Source organism: Cebidichthys violaceus, unplaced genomic scaffold (assembly GCF_023349555.1).
Source record: "Cebidichthys violaceus isolate CVI_PGR_0920_01 unplaced genomic scaffold, fCebVio1.0.p SCAF_1, whole genome shotgun sequence".
Taxonomy (NCBI): domain Eukaryota; kingdom Metazoa; phylum Chordata; class Actinopteri; order Perciformes; family Stichaeidae; genus Cebidichthys; species Cebidichthys violaceus.
The window spans coordinates 18,793,340-18,815,800 of record NW_027176262.1 but is presented as its reverse complement, the minus strand read 5'-3'; the positions used below and the strand labels follow the sequence as shown (position 1 = coordinate 18,815,800).

The window sequence follows — 22,461 nt, the reverse complement described above, 5'->3', positions numbered from 1 at the left end:
TAGTGGGAGTTTCAGCAGTTGGGTTGAGTTCTGCGTATAAAGCTGTTCATAACCGCTGACTGAAAATTTAGATTTTGTGTGGTGAAATGCTGCCTCCTATTTGTTTGGAACATGTGTCCAATTCTTAAAGGTTGGACCATTTTTTTAAATGTAAGTAATGTGATTCAGGCTAGCTGTGTCATTCATTAAAGCCAAAGGGCAGTACAAAAATATGTCTCTTTCTATGTGTATTACTTCTGGTGAAATCATAAAAGTGGTGTTCAGATTGTCTTGCTGGACAAAACGTGTAAGTATCATAAAATTGTGTTTGCCACAGAGTTTATTTTCTGCAATAATCCAAAATCAATTTGAAAAAATTCCATTGGCTTTTTGTCAAGAGAACCAGTGCGATGCTAACTTCTTGAGTTACAAAAATGTGTCATCCCTGCAGCTCTCTATTTCATAGCTTTAAATTATGTTTGAGGGTAGTTTGCACTTTTTAGTGACTTGCACAACATTTTTTTTTTATCTACAAATATTTGCACATTTAATTTACGGTAATAAAAGTATATTTGTCAGTGATTTGTCATTCTTTAACATGAATGTGAACATGAAGTAATTAACAGTGGAAGGCAAGAATGTACTTGAGCCTCTTTATATAATAAAAGGTGTCGATTGGCGGTTCTGGCCCTGTATCACTTGATATTGTATCGAAACCAAATTTACCGAATAACGGCTACCCCTACCTCAGAACTTTCTGCAACTTACTGAGAAAATAATGATTTGATGTTAACTTAGAGGTACACCAGAGGTGGTGATATTATCAACGCGCTGCTCTGCAGAGAGGCATTGTCAAGAAAGGACACTGGATGAGGAGACGGGACTGTTTTATGTTCTACGGCGCTGATTATTTGTTTTATTGATTGACGAAAAGTAGTGCAGCTCTGATTATTCACAATAATAATCAGGCAACTGAAGCCCCAAAGCTGGAAGTTTCCAGATTTTATTGGTGTGCACTGTGCAGTCCCTTGTGTGTGTACAAGAAAGTGAACAGTAAATGGTCTGTTATTAAAAAGAAATATCTTGAAAGTTTTCTACATAGAGTTTTGAAGGGAGAAGTAGCTACTAACTTTGATTGAAAAGGGAAGTTATCAGCTTTTAAGTGGTTCTCCTGTTGAAAGGCTGATTCATTTGCAGACTTTAAATTGTGCAAACAGAACCTCATTTAGCTGCATGCTGCTGGAGGATGGAGGGGGGGAACCCTGTTTCAACTTAACTAATTCTCCCCTTTGTTTTGTTGTCTGTCTGTGTTGTAACTGGGCACTTCGGGTCATCTGTGTAATGTGTCAGCTGCCATATCAAAGAAAACAAGATGAGTTTTAACGTAGTGTTTGCTGTTTCTCTGCAGTATGAAGCACAGTAACTGTTACATGGTGTGGGGAGGAGACCTGGTCAGCAATCAGCAGACCCGCTTCAGCCAGGAGGACATGGTGATTGGCTGCTTGGTCGACCTGGCAACAGGCCTCATGACTTTTACAGCCAACGGAAAAGAGATCAACGCCTTCTACCAGGTAAGGAAAGGCTACACAGTATAGTTTGTGTGTGTTCTTTCAGGCTCTCCTTCAAATGAGTCGGATGAGTTATTTTGCACTGTGGAGCTGTAAAACCAGAGATGTTTTGTTTCAGGTGGAGCCCAACACCAAGCTGTTCCCTGCCGTCTTCGTTCAGCCCTCCAATCAGAACATGGTGCAGCTGGAGCTGGGCAAACTCAAGGTATGACACTACTGTTGCTGACACACTACAGAAACACGCGAGTCATCTTTTTTTTTCACTTCCGATCCAGCTTCTCCAACCTTCTTGCTCAAAATATGTCTTCGCGCCTACTTCCTCTCATACCTCATTCAGGTCGACATCATAACTTGGGTCCAACTTGTGTTGGTGGTTTATCGTGCCAGGCGACCCTCGATCTTGGTTTAACACGATGGATGGATGAATGTATCTCATTAATGTAATCATATAGATTTTAGACGTACGGAAAGGTAGCTGGAAAGATATGGAAACGCAGAGAAAAATCTAAGCGTGCATATGTGGTCAAAGGGAAAGAGAACGTGTGCATCGACAGAAAGAAGTGAAATGTACCTTTTCTTTATCATGTTAAGATTTTTCACTAAAGTGCATGGAACTACACTACTGAAGAGTCTCTGCTAACCGGAAAGTATGGTTTGAACCTACATCTAAAAAGCCCCATTCTTTTATTTCTTTCGTTTGTTAAACAAATTGGCGCGTTTTCTCGCTTTCTTCCTTTTAAAGTCTCACTGTTTTTTTTCTCTATGATCATCTATACCTCCTACCCTCTTGCTCTTTCTCTCCCTCTCAGAACATCATGCCCATCTCGGCCGCCATGTTCCGCAGCGAGCGTAACAACCCGGTCCCCCAGTGCCCTCCTAGGCTGGATGTCCAGATGCTGACCCCGGTTATCTGGAGTCGTATGCCCAATCACTTCCTCAACCCGGAGGTGGGCAGAGTGAGCGAGAGGTTGGGCTGGATGGTGGAGTGTACTGAGCCTCTCATCATGATGGCTCTGCATATCCCAGAGGAGAACAGGTCAGAGACGGTAGCCCCGGCAGCGGGTTAGTTATAGGGGGGAAATTAGCAGGTTAGCAGCAGAAAATCAAACTATACTTCTGATGATTCTGATTTTATTACCATAATCAACAAGACAGATTTACTTGCATTTGTTATATTTGGTTTCTCAGGGTTTTGATGATTGCTCACCATGATCAGTTTTGATCCTTGAGTCTGTCCTTGTATCTCAGGTGTATTGACATCCTGGAGCTGTCGGAGCGTCAGGATCTGATGAAGTTCCACTACCACACCCTCATGCTCTACTGCGCCGTGTGTGCACTCGGCAACAACCGAGTGGCCCACGCGCTGTGTAGCCACGTGGATGAGTCCCAGCTCTTCTACTCCACCGAGAACACCTACCTGCCCGGACCCCTCCGCAGCGGCTACTACGACCTGCTCATCAGCATCCACCTGGAGTCGGCCAAGCGGGCACGCCTGGGCACCAACAGGGAGTTTATCGTCCCCATGTCTGCAGAGACGCTCAGCATCCACCTCTATCCTGATGCGAAGAAGGCCCATTCTCTCCCCGGTGTCGGCCTAACCACCTGCTTACGGCCCAAGCTGCATTTCTCGTCCATCAACTTTGTAGGCACGGACCCTGACTTGTACACCCTCAGTCCTGTTTTCCCCCTGCAGGTAAGAGACAAGAGACAGGTTGCGTTGGAAAAATGTAATGAAACTTTATTTGCATTTTGCTTATATTTTTTATCATTCCCCCTTTAGGAGCTGAAGACCAGGGCGATTAGCATGTTAACAGAGGCTGTGCTGGATGGGAGCCAGGCCATGCGGGATCCAGTAGGAGGCAGCGTGGAGTTCCACTTCGTCCCAATCCTGAAGCTGATCAGTACGCTGCTCATGATGGGAATCTTCAACGATGAGGACACGAAGCACATCCTCAAGATGATCGATCCAAATGTTTTTAGTGGAAAGGAGGTGGAAGAGAAGGAGGGAGAGAATGCTGAGGAGGGTGGAGCTGCTGATGAAGGAACGGAAGAGGAGGAAATGGAGGAGGAAGCTGAGGCCGATCTCGAGGATGAAGGGGTCGGTGACGAGGAAGAGGAGCTGAAAGATTTAGGAGGAGAGCATAAGGAGGAAGATGCTGAGCCTAAGGAGGAAGGAGAGGTGGAGGAGAAGGAGGAGGGAGAGGCCAAAGGAGTAAAGGTGGATGTAGAGAAGGCAGAGGAGGAGAAGGAGGCTGAGGCAGTGGAGGCAGAAGTGAAAGATGAAGAGGAGGGTCTGGAGGAGGGATTGCTCCAGATGAAGCTACCGGAGTCTGTCAAACTGCAGGTCATTATATTTTATATTCAAACGCTGGTATTCATCCGTATACATCTGCACAGTATTTACATCCTTACAATATCTGTTAAATGTGTACGTATTCTACATCTTAAACTCTTCGTCCCATCTCCTCTACCTCTCTCAGATGTGCACACTCCTGCAGTACTTCTGCGACTGCGAGCTGCGACACAGAGTGGAGGGCATCGTGGCCTACTCCGACCTGTTCGTCAACGAAGTTCAGAAGAACCAACGCGTTCGCTACAACCTGTTAATGAGAGCCTTCACCATGTCGGCGGCTGAGACTGCACGCAAGACCCGCGAGTTCCGTTCACCACCACAGGACCAGGTACTAATGAACCAGAATTATTGTGAGCCATGGGGTTTGAAGTAAAGTTTTACTTTTGACAGGGTATTTCTAATGAAAGTAAGAACTGACATTGAGATGGGCTTGTTTCAAAAAACTTAGTTTTTAAGGCATATTATTATATTGGTTTATTCTGTCACATGTATGATGGAGAACACAAGAACAAATACTGTATTTCAACCCTAAGAAATCCTCTGGAAATGTATGAAATGAAATGCCTCATTCAAAACAAGAACAAGCTAAATATGCTGATGGGGTTATCTTACTGTGTTCCTCCTCAAGGTTCTCTTGCTGACCAACTTTAAGCACAGTCCAGAGGATGAGAACAGTCCAGTGCCCGAGGAGGTGCGGGACACTCTGGCAGAGTTCCACAATGACCTCCTTCTTCACTGCGGTGAGAAGTCCTTTAGAGCCTGCGTGTTTTTTTGTTTTTTTTACTCAGCAGGTGGACTTATTGTATTTAAGTGTTTTGGGCTCTTAGTGCTAAATTCCCATTTCACTCTCAGGCATACATATTGAGGAGGAGACGGAGGAGGAGGAGGTGGACTCCTCGCTGAGGGGCAGACTCATCAGTCTGGTCGATAAGATCAGGAGCTTGCGCAAGAAGGAGGAGGAGGAGAAGCCGGAGGTCGAGGAGGAAACAAAGCCCAGTAAGAGGAGCAGCCAAATGATATTTGACGGACTCGATTAATTGGCAACTTCAGTCCAAAAAAAATAGCAAAATCAGACTTTTATGAATCCATAACAATCTAACACATGATGATGATGACAGACATACTGTACCTGTTTGTGTCCACTCCAATAAGGCTCCCTTCAGGAACTGATCTCCCACACCATGATCCACTGGGCCCAGGAGTCGTTCATTCAGAACCCCGAGTTGGTGCGCTTGATGTTCAGCCTGCTCCACCGGCAGTACGACGGCCTCGGCGAGTTAATCCGAGCGCTGCCCAAAGCCTACGCCATCAATGCCGTGTCCGTTCAGGACACCATGGACCTGTTGGAGTGCTTGGGACAGATCCGGTCGCTGCTCATTGTCCAGATGGGCCCGGAGGAGGAGCGGCTCATGATCCAGAGCATTGGGTCAGTATGAGCTCATGCATCAGTAGTAGTGATCAAGATGGCACATGATATTAATATCAATGTTTTGATATTTTATCTCATAATTTAACTTTTTATAATATATTTTTGTCAAAAGCTCCAGACTAGACTTAAAAAAATATCATCTTGAAAAACCTGATTGTTATAGAAATCGTTTTTATTTTTACCTCTAGATACGCAATCATTTTGAACATAACATTACCTTGATGATCCAATATTGAGAATATTTTTTGGTGCCTACCAAAATGATTCAAACAATCATTTGAATCATTCTTGATTCTCTTGATTCCGTAAAGGCTTTATGACAAAAAAGATCCCACACTGCAGAATATGTTATAGCAAAATGGGAAAGAGAAGGTAACCTCTCAATATCAAAGGAGGTCTGGTTGGATGTGTGGAAATGTCTGTGGAAATGCACCAACTCTCACATGTGGGGGGAATTTGGGTGGAAGTGTATTATTCGTTTGTTTATTACTCCGAAGCAGAAAGCACATTTAGCTAGAGACGATGCCACATGTTGGAGACGGTGTGGGGCTCGGGAAGCAAATGACTAGCATAGATTTTGGTTATAACGTTGTTTTAGCTCAACAAACTTCATCGACCTCTATTCCATTCTCTTTTAAATCCCCCCCTGACATATTTTTTCATTGCTTATGCATGCACACTATACCTCTCCAAAAATGTACAAAGTTACCAAATTCAAAAAATTGTGGATGGCTAAAGAAAAAATCTTACCCCTGGGCTGATGTATTTTTTGTATTCCAAGCTACTGTACCAAAAGAATTTCAACAAAAAAAAGCTCTAATCTCAATTGTTTTCCAATGTTTCATCAGAACTTAACCAGTAATTATTTTCTTGTAATTCTTTCAGGAACATCATGAACAACAAGGTGTTCTATCAACACCCCAATCTGATGAGAGCTCTTGGTATGCATGAGACTGTCATGGAAGTGATGGTCAATGTGCTGGGTGGAGGAGGAGACTCTAAGGTAACTGATGATTTTCAGTCTTAGTTTATCTTCCTATTCAGTCTAACCGGTATAATTGTCCTGTTGGACATTTGAATTAATTACAGTCCAGAGTAGACTGACTCGATCTTTTCACTTTTTCTCTCCAGGAGATTCGATTCCCCCAAATGGTGACCAACTGCTGTCGTTTCCTGTGCTACTTCTGTCGCATCAGCCGACAGAACCAGCGCTCCATGTTTGACCATCTGAGCTACCTGCTACAGAACAGCGGCATCGGCTTGGGTCAGTATCCGCTATTACACTGTTGACTGTACTGTACATAGAGCAATTTCTTCCAGATTTTATTTAGAAATATTTATTGATTGTTGAATATTTGAAAACTATGTTAAAAATATGTAAAGATTAGATTCTAAGCTTTTTCCATACTCAGCGGCCCTGTGAAAGTTTCCCCTGACAGTAGAAAACACATAGAACAAGATAGAATGACTGGCCTGTATCTTCAGCAAAGAACAAACAAATGCAGACTTCCTTGTTTTACATTTGCAGGCATGCGTGGGTCCACACCTCTGGATGTGGCTGCGGCTTCTTGCATTGACAACAATGAGCTGGCCTTGGCTCTACAAGAGCAGGACCTGGAAATGGTATGAGAAAATAAAAAGAGATGTCGAGAAAGAAACGCATGAATGGCCTTGTTAGCTCATAGTCTCTCTCTGTGTCTCCTCACATGCGTGGTGATGCAGGTGGTGACATACCTGGCGGGCTGCGGTCTGCAGATGTGTCCAATGCTCCTCTCTAAGGGCTACCCTGACATCGGCTGGAACCCCTGTGGAGGAGAGAGATACCTGGACTTCCTCCGCTTTGCTGTTTTTGTTAACGGTCAGCACCCTCCATGTACCGATTGCATTTGTTGCTTTGAGTTCACTGTAACCGTCACTGACATTCGCTCGCCCTCACAGGTGAGAGCGTGGAGGAGAACGCCAATGTCGTGGTGCGTCTGCTCATCCGCCGACCCGAGTGCTTCGGCCCGGCCCTGAGAGGAGAGGGCGGGAATGGTCTGCTGGCTGCCATGGAGGAGGCCATCAAGATCTCAGAGGATCCGGCAAGAGACGGACCCACTGTCAAAAAAGACAGACGCTTCATGTAAGTGTTGGTGCTAGGGATGTCAACGGTTAACCGCCAAGAGAACATTTTTCACCCTTTACACAGTGAAGCGCCGGAGTAAAGAGAAAGTGCCTCTTTTATGTCACGTCATTTTGCATTTTCTTATCATTTTTTTAGAATAATGAACTGGTTAGTCACCAGTTAAGGAGTGCTGAATGCAAAATCAACCATCCCTAGTTGGCGCAGTAGATGTGATACAGACTGCACTGTTTGACTCAACAAATTATAATATGGACAAATGAATTGACATTATTGTAAATCTATGCGATCATGTTGTCTTGATTGGCAGGTTCGGTGGTGAGGAACAGCAGGAGGAGAACCGTGTCCATCTGGGAAATGCCATCATGTCCTTCTACTCGGCCCTCATCGATCTGCTGGGTCGCTGCGCCCCCGAGATGCATGTGAGTAGAACGGCTTTTCACAATATTGATTTCTCTTGAGCCTCCAGGCGCTTCGGCTCAGAGCGGCGGTTGGTCTCACACAGTGTGTCATAAATGTTCATGTCTACAGTTGATCCAAGCAGGCAAAGGTGAAGCTCTCAGAATCAGGGCCATCCTGAGGTCTCTGGTGCCCATAGAGGATCTGGTGGGAGTCATCAGCTTATCCGTCCAGATTCCTGCCTTTGGGAAAGGTATGAAACTAAGTTGGAGTCATGTATGGACGCGCTGTGCAAGTGTGCAATATTTGGACTCCTGCATCTGATTTCTTCTGTCCAAAGCAGCAGATGGGCAGATCATTGAGCCTAAGATGTCCGCCAGTTTTGTGCCAGACCACAAGGCCTCCATGGTGCTGTTCCTCGACAGAGTGTACGGTATCGACAACCAGGACTTCTTGCTTCATGTGCTGGAGGTTGGCTTCCTGCCTGACATGAGAGCTGCAGCTTCTCTGGACACGGTGACTATGAAAAGACACGGCATAACAGCAAAGAGTTGTTACTTACTACTCCACCCGTCTCCAAAGTATTACACAGGGTACAAATGGTTTTTCTGTCTACCTCTGTGATTCTAGGTGTCATTCAGTACGACTGAAATGGCCCTGGCCCTGAACCGTTACCTCTGTTCGGCTGTGCTGCCTCTGCTCACCAAGTGCGCCCCGTTGTTTGCTGGGACGGACCACCGGGCCATCATGATCGACTCCATGCTCCACACCATCTACCGCCTGTCCCGTGGCCGAGCCCTCACCAAGGCTCAGAGGGACGTCATCGAGGAGTGCCTCATGTCGCTCTGCAAGTCAGTACCACTCCCCACCTCTCTGTTTGGAAACATGTGAATGATAATTGGGCATCTGAATGGTTGTAATAGTTAGGGTTGGGTACAGAATTCAACTAAACTTACAACTAAATCTACGTTTTCGGTATTACAGAGAGAGTAAAGTACCGTAGCACCACTGGGTAGGGGTACCCAATTCCAGATATTGGTTCAAATGTGATTGGTACCCAACTCTTTTAATATAAAAATATTTAATTTGAAACATATTTCACAATAATATAGAACCCCGAAAGAAACAACATCCGTTTCCAAACAGCTAGATTCCTCATGAAGCATTTCGATGACATTCACAGGTACCTTCGACCCTCCATGCTGCAGCATCTGCTTAGACGGCTGGTATTTGATGTGCCCATCCTCAACGAATATGCAAAGATGCCTCTCAAGGTTGGCCTGCCATTTAATTCTATTGTATTTGCTTCATTATTAGAACTTTTATAGAAACAAAAAGAAATGCGAAATATATACACCCAATCTGTGTTTAATATACAATCAATTCAAACACAGAAATGTATGCATTACTTACATCACAGTGATTATTTCATTTTCTTGTGCATTTTCTTGTTCAGTTGTTACATCCAGTAATTACAAGCTTTCTTGGGAATACCATGTATTAAATCTATATTTTATTTCGATCTGTAATTAATTGTTTCAGCTGTTGACCAATCACTATGAGCGCTGCTGGAAGTACTACTGCTTGCCTAACGGATGGGCTAATTTCGGGGTGACCTCAGAGGAGGAGTTGCATCTGTCTCGTAAACTCTTTTGGGGAATCTTTGAGTCTCTGGCGCACAAGGTGAGAGCGGAATCTCTTGGTGTCCACGCACAGTGTTCAAACCGCGTGATCACACAGGTTTAAAGCTTGTGTCATTATCAACGTGACGTCTCCGCTGTCATCCGAAATTCCAGAAATACGACGCAGAGCTCTTCAAGATCGCCATGCCCTGCCTCTGTGCTATAGCAGGAGCCATCCCACCGGACTACGTGGATGCCACTTACTCCTCTCACGTGGAGAAGAAGGCCTCCGTGGATGCTGAAGGCAACTTTGACCCCAAACCAGTGGAGACCACCAAGTGAGCAGAGAAATACAAGACAGTACAAAAACATTTACACAATGAGCATTTGTATAATCAAATATTCACTGCCGGTTACAATGAAGAAAAAAATGTTTTGTGCAATTTGATGTGATTTCTCACGTCTTGAGTGTACACTTCATTTTCAAAATAAAAAATAAAAAGAAGTAACCGTGAGGAAGACAGGTGAGGGGACATGACCGAAGCACTAACAGGGTATTACATACGTAATCCACAAGTTTTATAGTGGATGGTGTTCATGGCCTCACACTAAATATGAATATAACTTATTCACAGCACCATCATCCCAGAGAGGCTGGATGCCTTCATCAACAAGTTTGCAGAGCACACTCATGACAGATGGGCTTTTGAGAAGGTCAGTTACGAAACATGTAAATCACCAGAAATGGAAGTGCCTGTTTGTCTTTTTGAAATCGTTTTGCACTTTGTATTAATTATCTCAATGGTTAAATCTATTTTCAGATTCAGAACAACTGGACCTATGGCGAGTTGTTGGATGACAACGCTAAGTCTCACCCAATGCTGCGGCCATACAAAACCTTCTCTGAAAAGGTAATGATTCTTCTAGTCTAGTCTGAATCCTGATCATCTGCACACGGGTACTGAACTTTGGCTAAGCAGGATCAAACAAGTATTCCTGAGCCATGAACGTCTCATCGCTGATTCACGACATTCTGAATACAGTGTGTTGTTGACAGGCTCACTGATGTTTTTTAAATCCTCTTCTCTCTGTTTCTCAGGACAAGGAGATTTATCGTTGGCCCATCAAAGAATCCGTCAAAGCCATGCTGGCCTGGGAGTGGACCTTGGATAAAGCCAGAGACGGGGAGGGAGAAGTGGAGAAGAAGGCCGCCACACGCAAGATCTCCCAAACTGCTCAGGTAAAAGAAAGAGGAGTGAAAAAACCACTAGGTATTAGAATACGCTGTTCCTGAAGGGAATATGAGTCATAAAAAAGGGGTGAAAATAATCCGACCTATCTGTTCACAGTACACACTGGTGACCCATTGAAATCAGTATTCTTAAACGTTCTGCACTTGTGCATACTAAAAATGGGGGAAACAATGGTGAAATTAAAGCAGTTATCTTTTTGTGGGAACCTCCTGGACTCCTCTAGAGGCCCCTAAACCTCACATGGAGAACCACATCTCTGTATGATGTGTTTTCTGTCTTCAGGCCACTTATGATCCCAGTCACGGCTACAACCCTCAGCCAATTGATATCGCAGGAATGGCCCTGTCCAGAGAGCTGCAGGTACGTATCTTTCCGTCACAGCACTGGTAACTGTAGGTCTCATAGTTTGTCAGGAGCCTGACTATAAGATGTTGTCACCCTCACCGTGCAGTCTATGGCCGAGCAGCTGGCTGAGAACTACCACAACACCTGGGGCAGGAAGAAGAAGCTGGAGCTACAGTCCAAAGGTAAGAGGGGTTTCCTATCTCATCTGATGAGTTTGTTTTTAGTGATCATTGCTAGTTTGCAGTCTGTTGAGTCCAAAAATGACCTCTGTTAGGTGGTGGCACCCATCCTCTGCTCGTGCCGTATGACACCCTGACGGCTAAGGAGAAGGCCAGGGACAGGGAGAAGGCCCAGGACCTGCTCAAGTTCCTGCAGCTCAATGGATATGCTGTGACGAGGTAAGCAGGATGTTCTCACCGGTTCATTTAAGATTAGAGCATAGATGGACAGAACATAGAACGGTTTCCTCTGATAGCAGGGTTCTCCCTGTTGTGCAGCAACATTTTGGACACATAAAGAGATTTTCCATGCGTTTTGCATTACATAGGAACAATCTATGGCGCTCAAATAATAATTAGTTACTGGTTTATATTGGTCTGTAGACCTGACAGGGTGAAACATTTTGAGCTGAGTTAGCCTTAGCTCTGTGAGTGATCTAGATTTAGCGAGCTAGCCGTCTAAACATAAACAGAACTTTTATTACTAGGCCTATATCAAATATAACTTTCTTCTTAATTTAGCCGAACAGGATGGACATTGTTGAGTGTGACAAACAGATTAACACCATGAAACATGGGGGAAAATGGCATGAGTGAAAATGTATGCTCACCCAACTTTACACCTTCGAGTTCCCTCCCAAATTTTTTTTTGAAAAATGGTCGCAAGTGAAGTGTCGTCTTTTATTTTTTGAACGTGAGAAACTACTAACAACGATGAAATCACTTCAGAGACACACAATAAATTAAGAAAATGGTGAAATCAAACAAACAGCTATAAATTCAGACATTTTATTATACATATTTGTCACGTTTTAAAGAAAATGTAAGGAAGTGATTCATGGGGACAGAAATGTTGCTGCATAACAGGAACGACCCAGTTCTATCCATGTTTCCCCCCCTCTCTATATTTCATTATTCCTCTCTCTTCAGGGGACTGAAGGACATGGAGCAGGACATTTCCTCCATTGAGAAGCGTTTCGCCTACGGCTTCCTCCAGAAGCTTCTTAAATGGATGGACATCGCCCAGGAGTTCATTGCTCATCTCGGTACTGTGGTTTGCGAGACTTCTAACTTTTAACTGCGCACTGTTTAATCAACATGCACCTCTTGATTTTAATTCCGTTTTTTTGAACAGAGGCTGTGGTCAGCAGTGGTAGAGTGGAGAAGTCGCCACATGAGCAAGAGATCAAATTCTTTGCGAAGGTGAGCTGTTTGATGCTGCATAGAAACTGTACAGAAGCTAACCTGTGTAGGGAGTCAGTCTTGGTGAAATACATGTAATTGTTGCCAGAAATGTTGGTTTGTAGTCGCCATCCTGTTAATGAACACAGAAACATGGAGCCTGTTTAATGGCATGATGATGTGTTTCTTCGGTAGTTATTTTCTGCAGTTCATATTTCATCTGGTTATTTTTGATAGATCCTCCTGCCGCTGGTCAATCAATACTTCAAGAACCACTGTCTGTACTTCCTCTCCACTCCTGCTAAAGTCTTGGGTAGTGGAGGGCATTCCTCCAACAAAGAGAAGGAGATGATTGCCAGGTATGTGCAGTAAAAGCTTTAGAAACCAAGGACTGGTATGTTCTCTGAATGATCTGTTCTAGCTTTCCTCTAGTACAGTACTGTGACTGTGTCGGTCCTCTTCCCTGTGTCTCCAGCTCTCTCCTATTGTGAAATATCCAGTTAGAAATCCTTGACCTCCCTTTTGCTTTCTGTGTCACTTCAAACATCTTTCCTGCCCTGTTTGCCTTTACCGTTCTCCCTTCTCCTCTTTTTCTCCTCCGACCTCAGTATCTTCTGTAAGTTGGGGGCTTTGGTGAGGCACAGAGTTTCTCTTTTTGGTAAGGAACCTGCATGGTGGCGTTATGCCCTCTCACCATCTCTGTCCCTTTGTTGAATCAGTTTTCCCTTTCTGAATTATTTTTATTTAGTCAGATCTGTTTCACTTCCTCTTGCTTCCTACCTTCCCATTTATATATGTCATGATGTTATTCTGTACATTGTATCACACATTCTGTCCTCCCCACACTCTCATCCCTCCTTTGCTTACTGGATCTACTCGTCTAATGCTGCTCTGTCTTAAGCTCAATTTCTGCTTGGCTTTATTATTTTTTTTCTTACAATTCACAACTAAAACTCTGTGTACACACAAAAGCAGAAATATGAATATGCATTCTATTCGTCAGATTTATGAAGCCACTCATAACCCTGATTGTGTTTTATAAATCTCAATCATTGTAGAAGTGAACTCACGTGCACAAGCCTCATTGGTTCTCATACGAGTAGCCATAAATGGATGGAGTAATTACTGAGCCTGCTCCACCACTTATTGCATCCGTCTTATGAGAAGAACGGCAAAGTAGTGCAAGTCAAGGTTCAGCAATTACCTGCAACCTTTACACATGGCTATGACTATTTATAGCGCAAATACAATAAATGTATCACATGTGTCTGAAAACAATCATCGTGGTGATACGTCAGTCTTCACTATTAAACACCTCAGAGATGATGACGATATTTCATGTCCAGCTTATCATTTCACCAGCAGTGAGGCACATTCTCACCACACTTTCTTCTTTTATAAATTCTAAATTTTTTGTGTCTACGCATCGTTCACACATCTGGCCCAGGTGTTTATACAGTTGTACTTTTCAGTGTTGTATTACTAAATTGGTCTCAAGACCACTTTTTGAAAGTCTCTGCTCAGAATGGTGCTTGTTTATTTCAAGACCACAACTGCAGGGATATGACAAAACTGCCTGTGCATTGTCTGATTTATATATTTTATCTGAAGTGTGTCACGCAGTGTGGGACTGGTCTGGTCTTGGTCTCGACTCGGTCTCAACCCTTCGAAGTCTTGGTCTCAATACACTCTGGTCTTGGTCATGACTTTTCTCGTTTTAGGTTGTCTTGACTACAACACTGAGTTTGGGTTTTAAAAGCAAAAAAAAAATACCAGAGTGTCACTGAGAGCGATTTGAGCATGAATGTCTGTAGTGGTGTCAGGTAGGACAGCATTGCGCTGCACTGTGTGAAGTGTTCTCAGCTCGGCTTATGTGAGGCAGTATGTGTTTTAACCTCATTCACCATCTTCACCACCATGTGTCTCTACTAGTCACTCACTCTTATGTAACCAGCGGTCACTAGACACTGGCAAGTACATGATAGTCAATGCAAAACTGCAGACGAACTGCAAAGTTTTAAATGGAGCGCATAGCACACTATAGCAATGTATGGTTCAACTGTTTCATAATTACGCGTTTAAGTTGTCTCAGTTATGTAATGATTAAAAATGAATGGTTTTAATGTAATTTTGAGTTTGGTCATTGTTTTTAAAATGCACTACTGTAACTGTGTATGCTTTCTGTTTTTAGTGGAGTGCTTAACTCTTAACTCTATGAATAAATCTGTCTTTTACAATAAATTGAGCTCTAATAGAAAGTGGACGTCTCTGACAACACATGTTTGCGCTGTTGTTTTCAGGAACAGATGCAAGCGCAGTGGTAAACTGTCTGCACATCCTCTCACGATCGCTGGATGCCAGGTAACTCACAATCTGTTCATATCACAAACCCCAAGCAGAAAGAAAATGGAAACAAACCATCTGATTGATGATGATATTTTGTGTCCTAATTTTTAAGGACCGTTATGAAATCGGGCCCTGAGATTGTCAAGGCCGTCCTGCGCCAGTTCTTTGAGAGTGCTGCTGACGACATTGAGAAGATGGTTGAGAATCTGAAACTGGGCAAAGTGTCCAGTCGGAACCAGGTGAGAGATGGCACCAAACTGCTTTGTTTTTTTACATCTTAATCTTCCCTTTGAGCGGATATCTGTATATGTGTCTGTGTTCCTGTAGGTTAAGGGTGTGGCCCAGAACATCAACTACACCACCAATGCCCTGCTGCCAGTCCTCACCTCACTGTTCGACCACATCGCCCAGCACCAGTTTGGGGATGACGTCATGTGTGAGTGCAGCGCTCCTCTCCATTGAGTTAACGGGTCATGGCTCGCCCGTTGTGGCTCTTGACTCGGCGACACAAAGGGGCGACTCATAGCTAATGCAATGCCTCTCTTCTCTGCATCCTCAGTGGATGACCTGCAAATATCCTGCTACCGTTTGATGTGCAGTATCTACTCTCTGGGCACAGTGAAGACTCCACATGTAGAGAAGTGAGTAGAGACCTCTGGATCTATGAAAGTGTCTTTAACAATTTGCTTTTATATAGGATTTGATTGTCAAGTTAATATAATTTAAATGGCCCCAAATCCATTCACCCTCAATCCTGATTCCCTTCATTCACAGGAAAAACAGCTTAAAGATCATTAAACAGGAAACAAAATAGCATGCTTTCATAGATTGATTTTGACTTTTCATTAACATTTTGTGTTATTTTTCTCTTCTGCAGGCAGCGACCAGCTCTTGGCGAGTGTCTGGCCCACTTAGCAGCTGCTATGCCGGTGGCCTTCCTTGAGCCATCGCTGAATGAGTACAACATGTTTTCTGTTTATACCACCAAGACTCCCAGAGAGAGAACCAGTGAGTTTTCGCCTTGTTTTCCTCCCCGGCACAACATTACCCTAGATTTGGTTGATAATAAATTGTTTCCCTACCTTTTATTTCGTCCGTCTACTCTCTCCATCTTCAGTTCTGGGTCTTCCCAACCAAGTGGAGGAGCTGTGCACGGACATCCCAGAGCTGGAGGTCCTCATGAAGGAGATCCATGACCTGGCTGAGTCCGGGGCTCGCTACACAGAAATGCCCCACGTGATTGAGATCACCCTGCCCATGCTGTGTAACTACCTCCCACGCTGGTGGGAGAGGGGCCTGGAGAACTTCCCCGAGATGGAGGGCCAACTGTGCACCTCCATCACCTCTGAGCAGCTGAACCAGCTGCTGGGCAGCATCATGAAGATTGTGGTTAACAACCTGGGTATAGACGAGGCCTCCTGGATGAAGAGATTGGCAGGTCAGTGGGCGGAAGATTCTCAATGTGATGCGAGACTTCTTCTTTTTCACATTTTGTTCATCTCCTATTTGGAGAAGACCATGCAGACTCATACTGCTGTTTCCTCTGCGCCCCTTGTCCAGTGTTTGCCCAGCCCATTGTCAGCAGGGCTAAACCAGAGATGCTTAAATCCCACTTCATCCCCACCATGGAAAAGCTGAAGAAGCGCTCAGGCAAGGTGGTGGCGGAGGAGGATCAGCTGCGCATGGAGGGCAAGATAGAGGTGGACAGCGAAAACGGGACCATCAGAGACGAGTTTGCTGTGCTGTGTCGGGACCTGTATGCTCTCTACCCCTTGCTCATCCGCTACGTGGACAATAACAGGTAGCTGAACCCACGAGGACACGATAAATATGTAAAACGCATTATTGCTGTATATCGTTAGTATCACAGTTTGAGATTTAGTTGACACTTTCCTGAGTAATTTACAATCAATGAGCATTGTTCTTCTTTAAGAAGACTTTGATGGACACACTATTACTGTATTCAGTGTGGAGACTAAAGCACATCTTTGACTGAAAAAGAAGATTTATCAGTGTTCAGTGCTTTAGCAGCATGGCCAGTTTAAATCTTCAAGTGGTAAAGCTTCAGACTTCATGAGATTACAGTATTAAACAGACAAATAAAAAACCTGGAATACATACATTGATCTACCAAAGCAGAGTAGTTATTCTGGATTAATATAGATAAAATTCTTCTGGCTATATTTACAAAAATCATGTATGTAATCAGATTATTTCTGACGAAGACCACAAAAAGAGAGGATATTGAGCAACCTTGGCATGAGCATGTTTAAGTATAATATACAAAAAGGGAAAATTTGCAGTATTTGCAGTTGGTGGTGCTTGTGGTCCCCTAAAGCAAGCTTAAAGATACCGTGGAAACTGCTTATAGAAATCACATCTGCAACAAAGCGGATCAATATTAAAACTAAGCGGTTTCTATTGTAATTCAACTCCTATCTGTGAAAAGGACATATATAAGGCATTTGACTTGTTTGCAGAATAATAGAGAGTAAAATATTTTAGTAAAAATAAATCCAGTTTGGTCAGTTGTCATCAAATAAGGTCTGACCCTTTCCCAGCTCTGGAGTAGGACTTGCAGACTTTGATTCGAGTGCTTGAATGTATCCACTGCTGTCTCTGCCTGCAGGGCGAGGTGGTTGACCTGTCCAGACCCAGATGCTGAGGAGCTTTTCAGGATGGTGGGAGAGGTCTTCATTTTCTGGTCCAAATCCCACGTGAGTTTCTCTGTTTTTATTTAATTTAATTTTTTTCTATTTTGTGAAATGTGTCTGTCCTTTGCGGTCCACCACCTTTCTTTGTGTTATTCATCACAGAACTTTAAGAGGGAGGAGCAGAACTTTGTGGTGATGAATGAGATCAACAACATGTCCTTCCTGACTGCTGACAGTAAGAGCAAGATGAGCAAGGTGAGAGCGGACAAGCAGACAAATGGCCAAGAAGAACATAGCCTTTTACTCAATAAGATGTTTTATTCACTCACTCCATATCTTGAGCTGTAACACATGAAGAAACTAAACTCTAATAATTCATATTTCACTAACACCACCCATTCCAAGCGGGTAAGACTTTAAATGAAACCCCTCTTAATCCATTCTCAGCTGTTATTTCCTTTCCTTCCTTAAATGGATAAGAACATCAGGTAAATAATAATCATTTTCTAGAATTGTTAGAGTACTCTGCCTTTACATAACTAATACCCTCCTCTTCCAGGACCATGTAAGTGGGAGTACATAGTGTTCAGGCAGTAGCAGGAGTGTTGCTAACTGTGTTTTCTCCTTATATCCTGTGTCGGGGTTGGACGCTGGGCCTCTAGGCCGGAGATGGAGAGGTTAGATTGTGTTTGTGCACGAGCGCTGTGCTGATCGCATGGCACCCTGAGTTTTGGGAGGCATTTCATCAAGCGCTCCCATGGAACCTCCACACTTCTTAAAACGCAGACCCCAATATTCACTCACATACTGTACATGCAGGCAGACAGGGTTACAAACACTATCAGTGGAAGAATCACAACAATAGTAATAGCAATGTTCCGATAATGCAGATCAATAGGTGAGATAATAATGTATAGATGTAGATTTAGTTGAAACTGCTTCTGTAATGAATGTTTTCTGTGAGTGGGACATATTTGAGTGATATTGAGCGTGACTGGGCGTGTGTTAGCGACATGAGTGTGTGTTTTTATATTTGTGTATATGTGTGAGTAGGGGTCTGGAGCGGCTTGATGAAAGCTCTTTGCCGTAGATCGTAGTGGCCTGAGAGGTTTCATGGCGCTCGGCTGAGCAGCTGCGTATGTCTTTCTTGGAGCGTGCACTCCTGCAGCTGAGCGCCATCACCCCCTACCTGTCTTTTGATTAATAAACAGTTTGCCTTCAGATCGTCCCTGTTGGACACAGTTGTGGAGCCCACGCTACTGTGCCATCTGTGATGTGGAGACGTTGTTATTGACGCTTGGATTTCTTTCAGCTTCTTGTGGTAAAGATTCTTGCGCAGGGGGACTCTTCTCTTTTGAATATTATCATCGGCTTCGTCTTCACTACCTGTTTACACCCCAAAAAAAAATACCATTCTTCACTGTCATCATTCGCTTGATTCATCAGCAGCGTATGTCGAGGAGGAGAAACTGAAGCTAGCCAGACATCACAAGTCATTTACTAACTGGACTCGTCCCTCCATATCTAATTCATTGACACCATTATAAAATTAAATCGTTGAGTATCTAATGTTTTTCTTTTTGTGGTTGCTGTAAGATGAATATGAAAAACCTCCTCTCCTGGGCTATCAGATGGGCATTACTGTGGTAAGCTTCTGTTGCCTGATCATCACAACACCTCTCTTTGGCCAAAGAGCAGTTTGGACCCACAGAGGCACACTGCGCTGAGGGCAGAGGGGTTGCTGTAAAGACCAGACAACAGTCGGTAATGAACACTGGCCGCCTCAGGACAGGAGTGTGTGAGAAGAGCTCCAGGGCGACGGAGCTGACCCCCCCCCCCCCATAGACTTGTGCTATTCTGCGTGCTGTCCAGTGGACAGGATGTGCCCTGTCTGGCCACTGCACTACTAACAGTGAGGCTGCATTGTGTGTATCGACTGCAGCTGATGCAGCAGTGAAGCACCTGAAGCGCCACCACAAGTTGATATTCATTGATAAACGTGTCGTTCGATTTCAGCAGATGAATAATTACTTTTACTTGTCGATTCACTTTATCAGCATGTTGTGCGTAAAATGTTACTCGAGAGTTGGTTCTTGGCTTCTCATTGTGTCAATTTTCTGTTATGTTTTGTGTTAGAAGTAGTCTTACGTCTTTGCTTTTTTTTTTGTCTAATATTTGTCTAATATTCTCGAAAGCGTCCGATGTCACAAAAATGTTTTCTGAAAAGGAAATGTTTGAGGTGTGAGGCGCAGGGGCTTGTAAGTGGAACAGTGATGGATCGGTCTGAACTTTTCTTTCTGTCTCTAGTCTGGAGGCTCAGAGCAGGAGCGTACCAAGAAGAAGAGGCGGGGGGATCGCTACTCCGTGCAGACCTCCCTTATCGTTGCAGCGTTAAAAAAGATGCTTCCTATCGGCCTCAACATGTGCTCTCCTGCAGACCAGGAGCTCATCAACCTCGCCAAGCTCAGATACTCACTGGTACTTTGAAGTGTTTGAAGTCAACTTTTTAAACAAATAAATTCAGAATGTCGCTTGAATCTTGATCTCTTCCCTTGTAGAAAGACACAGATGAAGAGGTGAGGGAGTTCTTGCACAACAATCTGCATCTGCAAGGCAAGGTGAGTAGACCTTTTAATTGTTTTACATATTGAAGATGACAGTAGATATTAAAATTCCCTTGTTCCCTTGTTTACACACAGTGGTCAACATTGTGATGAAACCTATCCTGTGAGTTTTGTAATGATTAGACAAACTATTTCTGATATATGTTCTGATTTGTGTTATGTCACGCCCATTCTTTGCATTCATAGCACTCCCTTATGGTACGATTCAGGTACTTATGTGGAAACATCCTGCAAGTTTTGTGATGATTGACTCAATGGTTGTGAAGTTGGGTCTATTATGTGCTGAGTCCTTTTTAAACTCCTGTGATCAATATGTTAAACTCAATAATATATCAGCAAGCTTTATGCAACTTTTGATTAGTTTGGCCCAAAAATTAACTACAGAAAATGTTGTCAAATGTGTTTAAAGGGTTCTAAAATGGAGCTGGATGTCTGCATCAAGTTTGGCTTAAATCACACTTCCTATGAAAGAGTTGTGACATTTTTATTTCAACGCCACATCAGGCCAAATGGGGTCACATGTTGAGCACAGCATGTTCAACAGCAGCATGAACTTACGAAAGGCAGAATGACAATCTTGTTTAAAAGGAGACGGAAGCAAGATGTGGGTGTGTCACTGTGCTGTGGGATGGATGTGAGCAGCTGATGAGAACAGCTGATTTCATGACTGATGGACCCAAACAATGACAGCAAGGAAAATATGAGTTAGCATTCCTGAGACGAGTGATTGGCAGGATATATGAGAAATAACTACAGGCCTGATCATGCATAGTCGTCCTGACTGAACTTAGTAATAATCATTTTTGGGCTTGAACCCCTAAATGTCTTAACACGCAGCCTACATATTTGCCCTTTGGTTTCAGGTGGAGGACCCCGCTATGCGCTGGCAGATGTCCCTTTATAAGGAGTTGTCCGGAAAGGCTGAGGATGCTGAGGACCCTGAGAAGGTGGTGAAAAGGGTTCAAGAGGTGTCTGCTGTCCTTTACCACATTGAGGTGGTGAGTAAAGGACACAAGCTCAAGTGCTCTGCAAGCAAACACACATGACTGGATACACATTGAAGGCATTGTCTTGACAAGATTTTGCAACAAAATGAGGATTTGTTCGCGAGACGCTTTTTCTCCCTGTCTAGACGGAGCATCCCTTCAAGTCAAAGAAAATGGTGTGGCACAAGCTGCTGTCCAAACAGCGTCGCAGGGCCGTGGTGGCCTGTTTCAGGATGACGCCCCTGTACAACATCCCCGCGTAATGATTCCCCTCAAACTCAATTAAAAAACGCTCAATAAAATAATCTGAAAGCTTTACATGAGCCATTCCAACCGTCTCCTCTCCTCTCACAGGCACAGGGCAACCAACATGTTCTTGGACGCCTACAAACGCAACTGGTTAGAGACCGAAGGTTACTCATTTGAAGACAAGATGATCGACGACTTGTCAGTAAGTCATCCTCCCTTTTAAACGCATGAATCATAAGATAAACCTACACATTGTGGGCAATATGTCCTTAATGCCAGTCGTACGTTATCCCCAATAATTAGAAAGCCTTGGAGGAAGAGGAGGAAGAGGAAGAGGAGACCGAGACGAAGCCTGACCCCCTTCATCAGCTGATTCTTCATTTCAGCCGCACAGCTCTCACAGAGAAGAGGTGAGGGCATTTTGCTTCGTCGCCGACTCACCTCTTTAATGACCCGTTCTCTCACTGAGACTTGTTGAGACCTGTCCTGTGTTTTCTCATTTCAGTAAACTTGACGTTGACCATCTCTATATGTCTTATGCTGATATTATGGCAAAGGTAAGACAGTCAGTGAGCAGCATCTTTAAATTGTGTGGATGTGAATAAATGGATAGAAAGAAATACTGAATTACATACAGCTGAAAATAGACATTGCACAACAGAGAGTATGGTGTTAAAACGGGCAATTATTTAAGTTGATTGATCTAAAACTTTGCCCAAAACTTTCAAAAATAATTTTGGTTACCAAACATTAACCCTGAACCTACCTGATATTGGTTTACTTGCCTTTACCCTCCAGTCACATACATATTTAACCTTTCACAAGACATGACAATGAAACATGAATATGGCAATTGCAAGGGAGAAAAATGTAAATCGTATGTAAATGTGTGATTGCTAAATCTGATGTGGTCTTGCACTTGCTGTCATCTCCCTCCAGAGCTGCCACATTGGTGAGGAGGACGAAGGGGGAGATCAGGAGGGGGAGGAGCCATCCTTTGAGGTGCGACAGACAGAGATGGTATGGGGGGACCAGGGGAAGGGAGACAGGGGGAGTCAGCGGAGAAGCAACTCCCCACAAGTGACCACACCACAAAAACACACTCGGCACACCCCCCCCCACCACAAATCTC

General features: G+C 43.9%; 1 protein-coding gene across 6 annotated transcripts in view; it reads left to right on the top strand.

Annotated features, from left to right (window-relative positions):
* The window catches only part of ryr1b (ryanodine receptor 1b (skeletal)), a 75,178-nt gene that overhangs the window by 30,814 nt on the left and 21,903 nt on the right, over positions 1–22,461 (top strand). For 3 of the 6 annotated variants that reach the window (XM_068713559.1, XM_068713533.1, XM_068713525.1), the window contains exons 34-81: positions 1,388–1,550; positions 1,666–1,752; positions 2,357–2,583; positions 2,796–3,240; positions 3,328–3,891; positions 4,028–4,228; positions 4,529–4,640; positions 4,753–4,896; positions 5,053–5,326; positions 6,215–6,332; positions 6,461–6,593; positions 6,858–6,952; positions 7,052–7,187; positions 7,268–7,451; positions 7,762–7,873; positions 7,983–8,103; positions 8,191–8,366; positions 8,481–8,701; positions 9,034–9,124; positions 9,393–9,533; positions 9,647–9,810; positions 10,108–10,186; positions 10,294–10,383; positions 10,572–10,712; positions 11,008–11,085; positions 11,177–11,252; positions 11,345–11,468; positions 12,219–12,334; positions 12,424–12,491; positions 12,708–12,829; positions 13,079–13,128; positions 14,771–14,831; positions 14,929–15,055; positions 15,144–15,252; positions 15,376–15,457; positions 15,694–15,824; positions 15,934–16,254; positions 16,377–16,617; positions 17,446–17,533; positions 17,633–17,725; positions 19,778–19,948; positions 20,029–20,088; positions 20,958–21,092; positions 21,227–21,339; positions 21,435–21,531; positions 21,633–21,739; positions 21,835–21,886; positions 22,269–22,331. In XM_068713559.1, coding sequence (XP_068569660.1) covers positions 1,388–1,550; positions 1,666–1,752; positions 2,357–2,583; positions 2,796–3,240; positions 3,328–3,891; positions 4,028–4,228; positions 4,529–4,640; positions 4,753–4,896; positions 5,053–5,326; positions 6,215–6,332; positions 6,461–6,593; positions 6,858–6,952; positions 7,052–7,187; positions 7,268–7,451; positions 7,762–7,873; positions 7,983–8,103; positions 8,191–8,366; positions 8,481–8,701; positions 9,034–9,124; positions 9,393–9,533; positions 9,647–9,810; positions 10,108–10,186; positions 10,294–10,383; positions 10,572–10,712; positions 11,008–11,085; positions 11,177–11,252; positions 11,345–11,468; positions 12,219–12,334; positions 12,424–12,491; positions 12,708–12,829; positions 13,079–13,128; positions 14,771–14,831; positions 14,929–15,055; positions 15,144–15,252; positions 15,376–15,457; positions 15,694–15,824; positions 15,934–16,254; positions 16,377–16,617; positions 17,446–17,533; positions 17,633–17,725; positions 19,778–19,948; positions 20,029–20,088; positions 20,958–21,092; positions 21,227–21,339; positions 21,435–21,531; positions 21,633–21,739; positions 21,835–21,886; positions 22,269–22,331 — 6,904 coding nt within the window. Of the gene's footprint in view, positions 1–1,387; positions 1,551–1,665; positions 1,753–2,356; positions 2,584–2,795; positions 3,241–3,327; positions 3,892–4,027; positions 4,229–4,528; positions 4,641–4,752; positions 4,897–5,052; positions 5,327–6,214; positions 6,333–6,460; positions 6,594–6,857; positions 6,953–7,051; positions 7,188–7,267; positions 7,452–7,761; positions 7,874–7,982; positions 8,104–8,190; positions 8,367–8,480; positions 8,702–9,033; positions 9,125–9,392; positions 9,534–9,646; positions 9,811–10,107; positions 10,187–10,293; positions 10,384–10,571; positions 10,713–11,007; positions 11,086–11,176; positions 11,253–11,344; positions 11,469–12,218; positions 12,335–12,423; positions 12,492–12,707; positions 12,830–13,078; positions 13,129–14,770; positions 14,832–14,928; positions 15,056–15,143; positions 15,253–15,375; positions 15,458–15,693; positions 15,825–15,933; positions 16,255–16,376; positions 16,618–17,445; positions 17,534–17,632; positions 17,726–19,777; positions 19,949–20,028; positions 20,089–20,957; positions 21,093–21,226; positions 21,340–21,434; positions 21,532–21,632; positions 21,740–21,834; positions 21,887–22,268; positions 22,350–22,461 lie in introns of all 6 variants that reach the window. The other 3 variants (XM_068713550.1, XM_068713543.1, XM_068713518.1) reach the window with 1 other exon arrangement.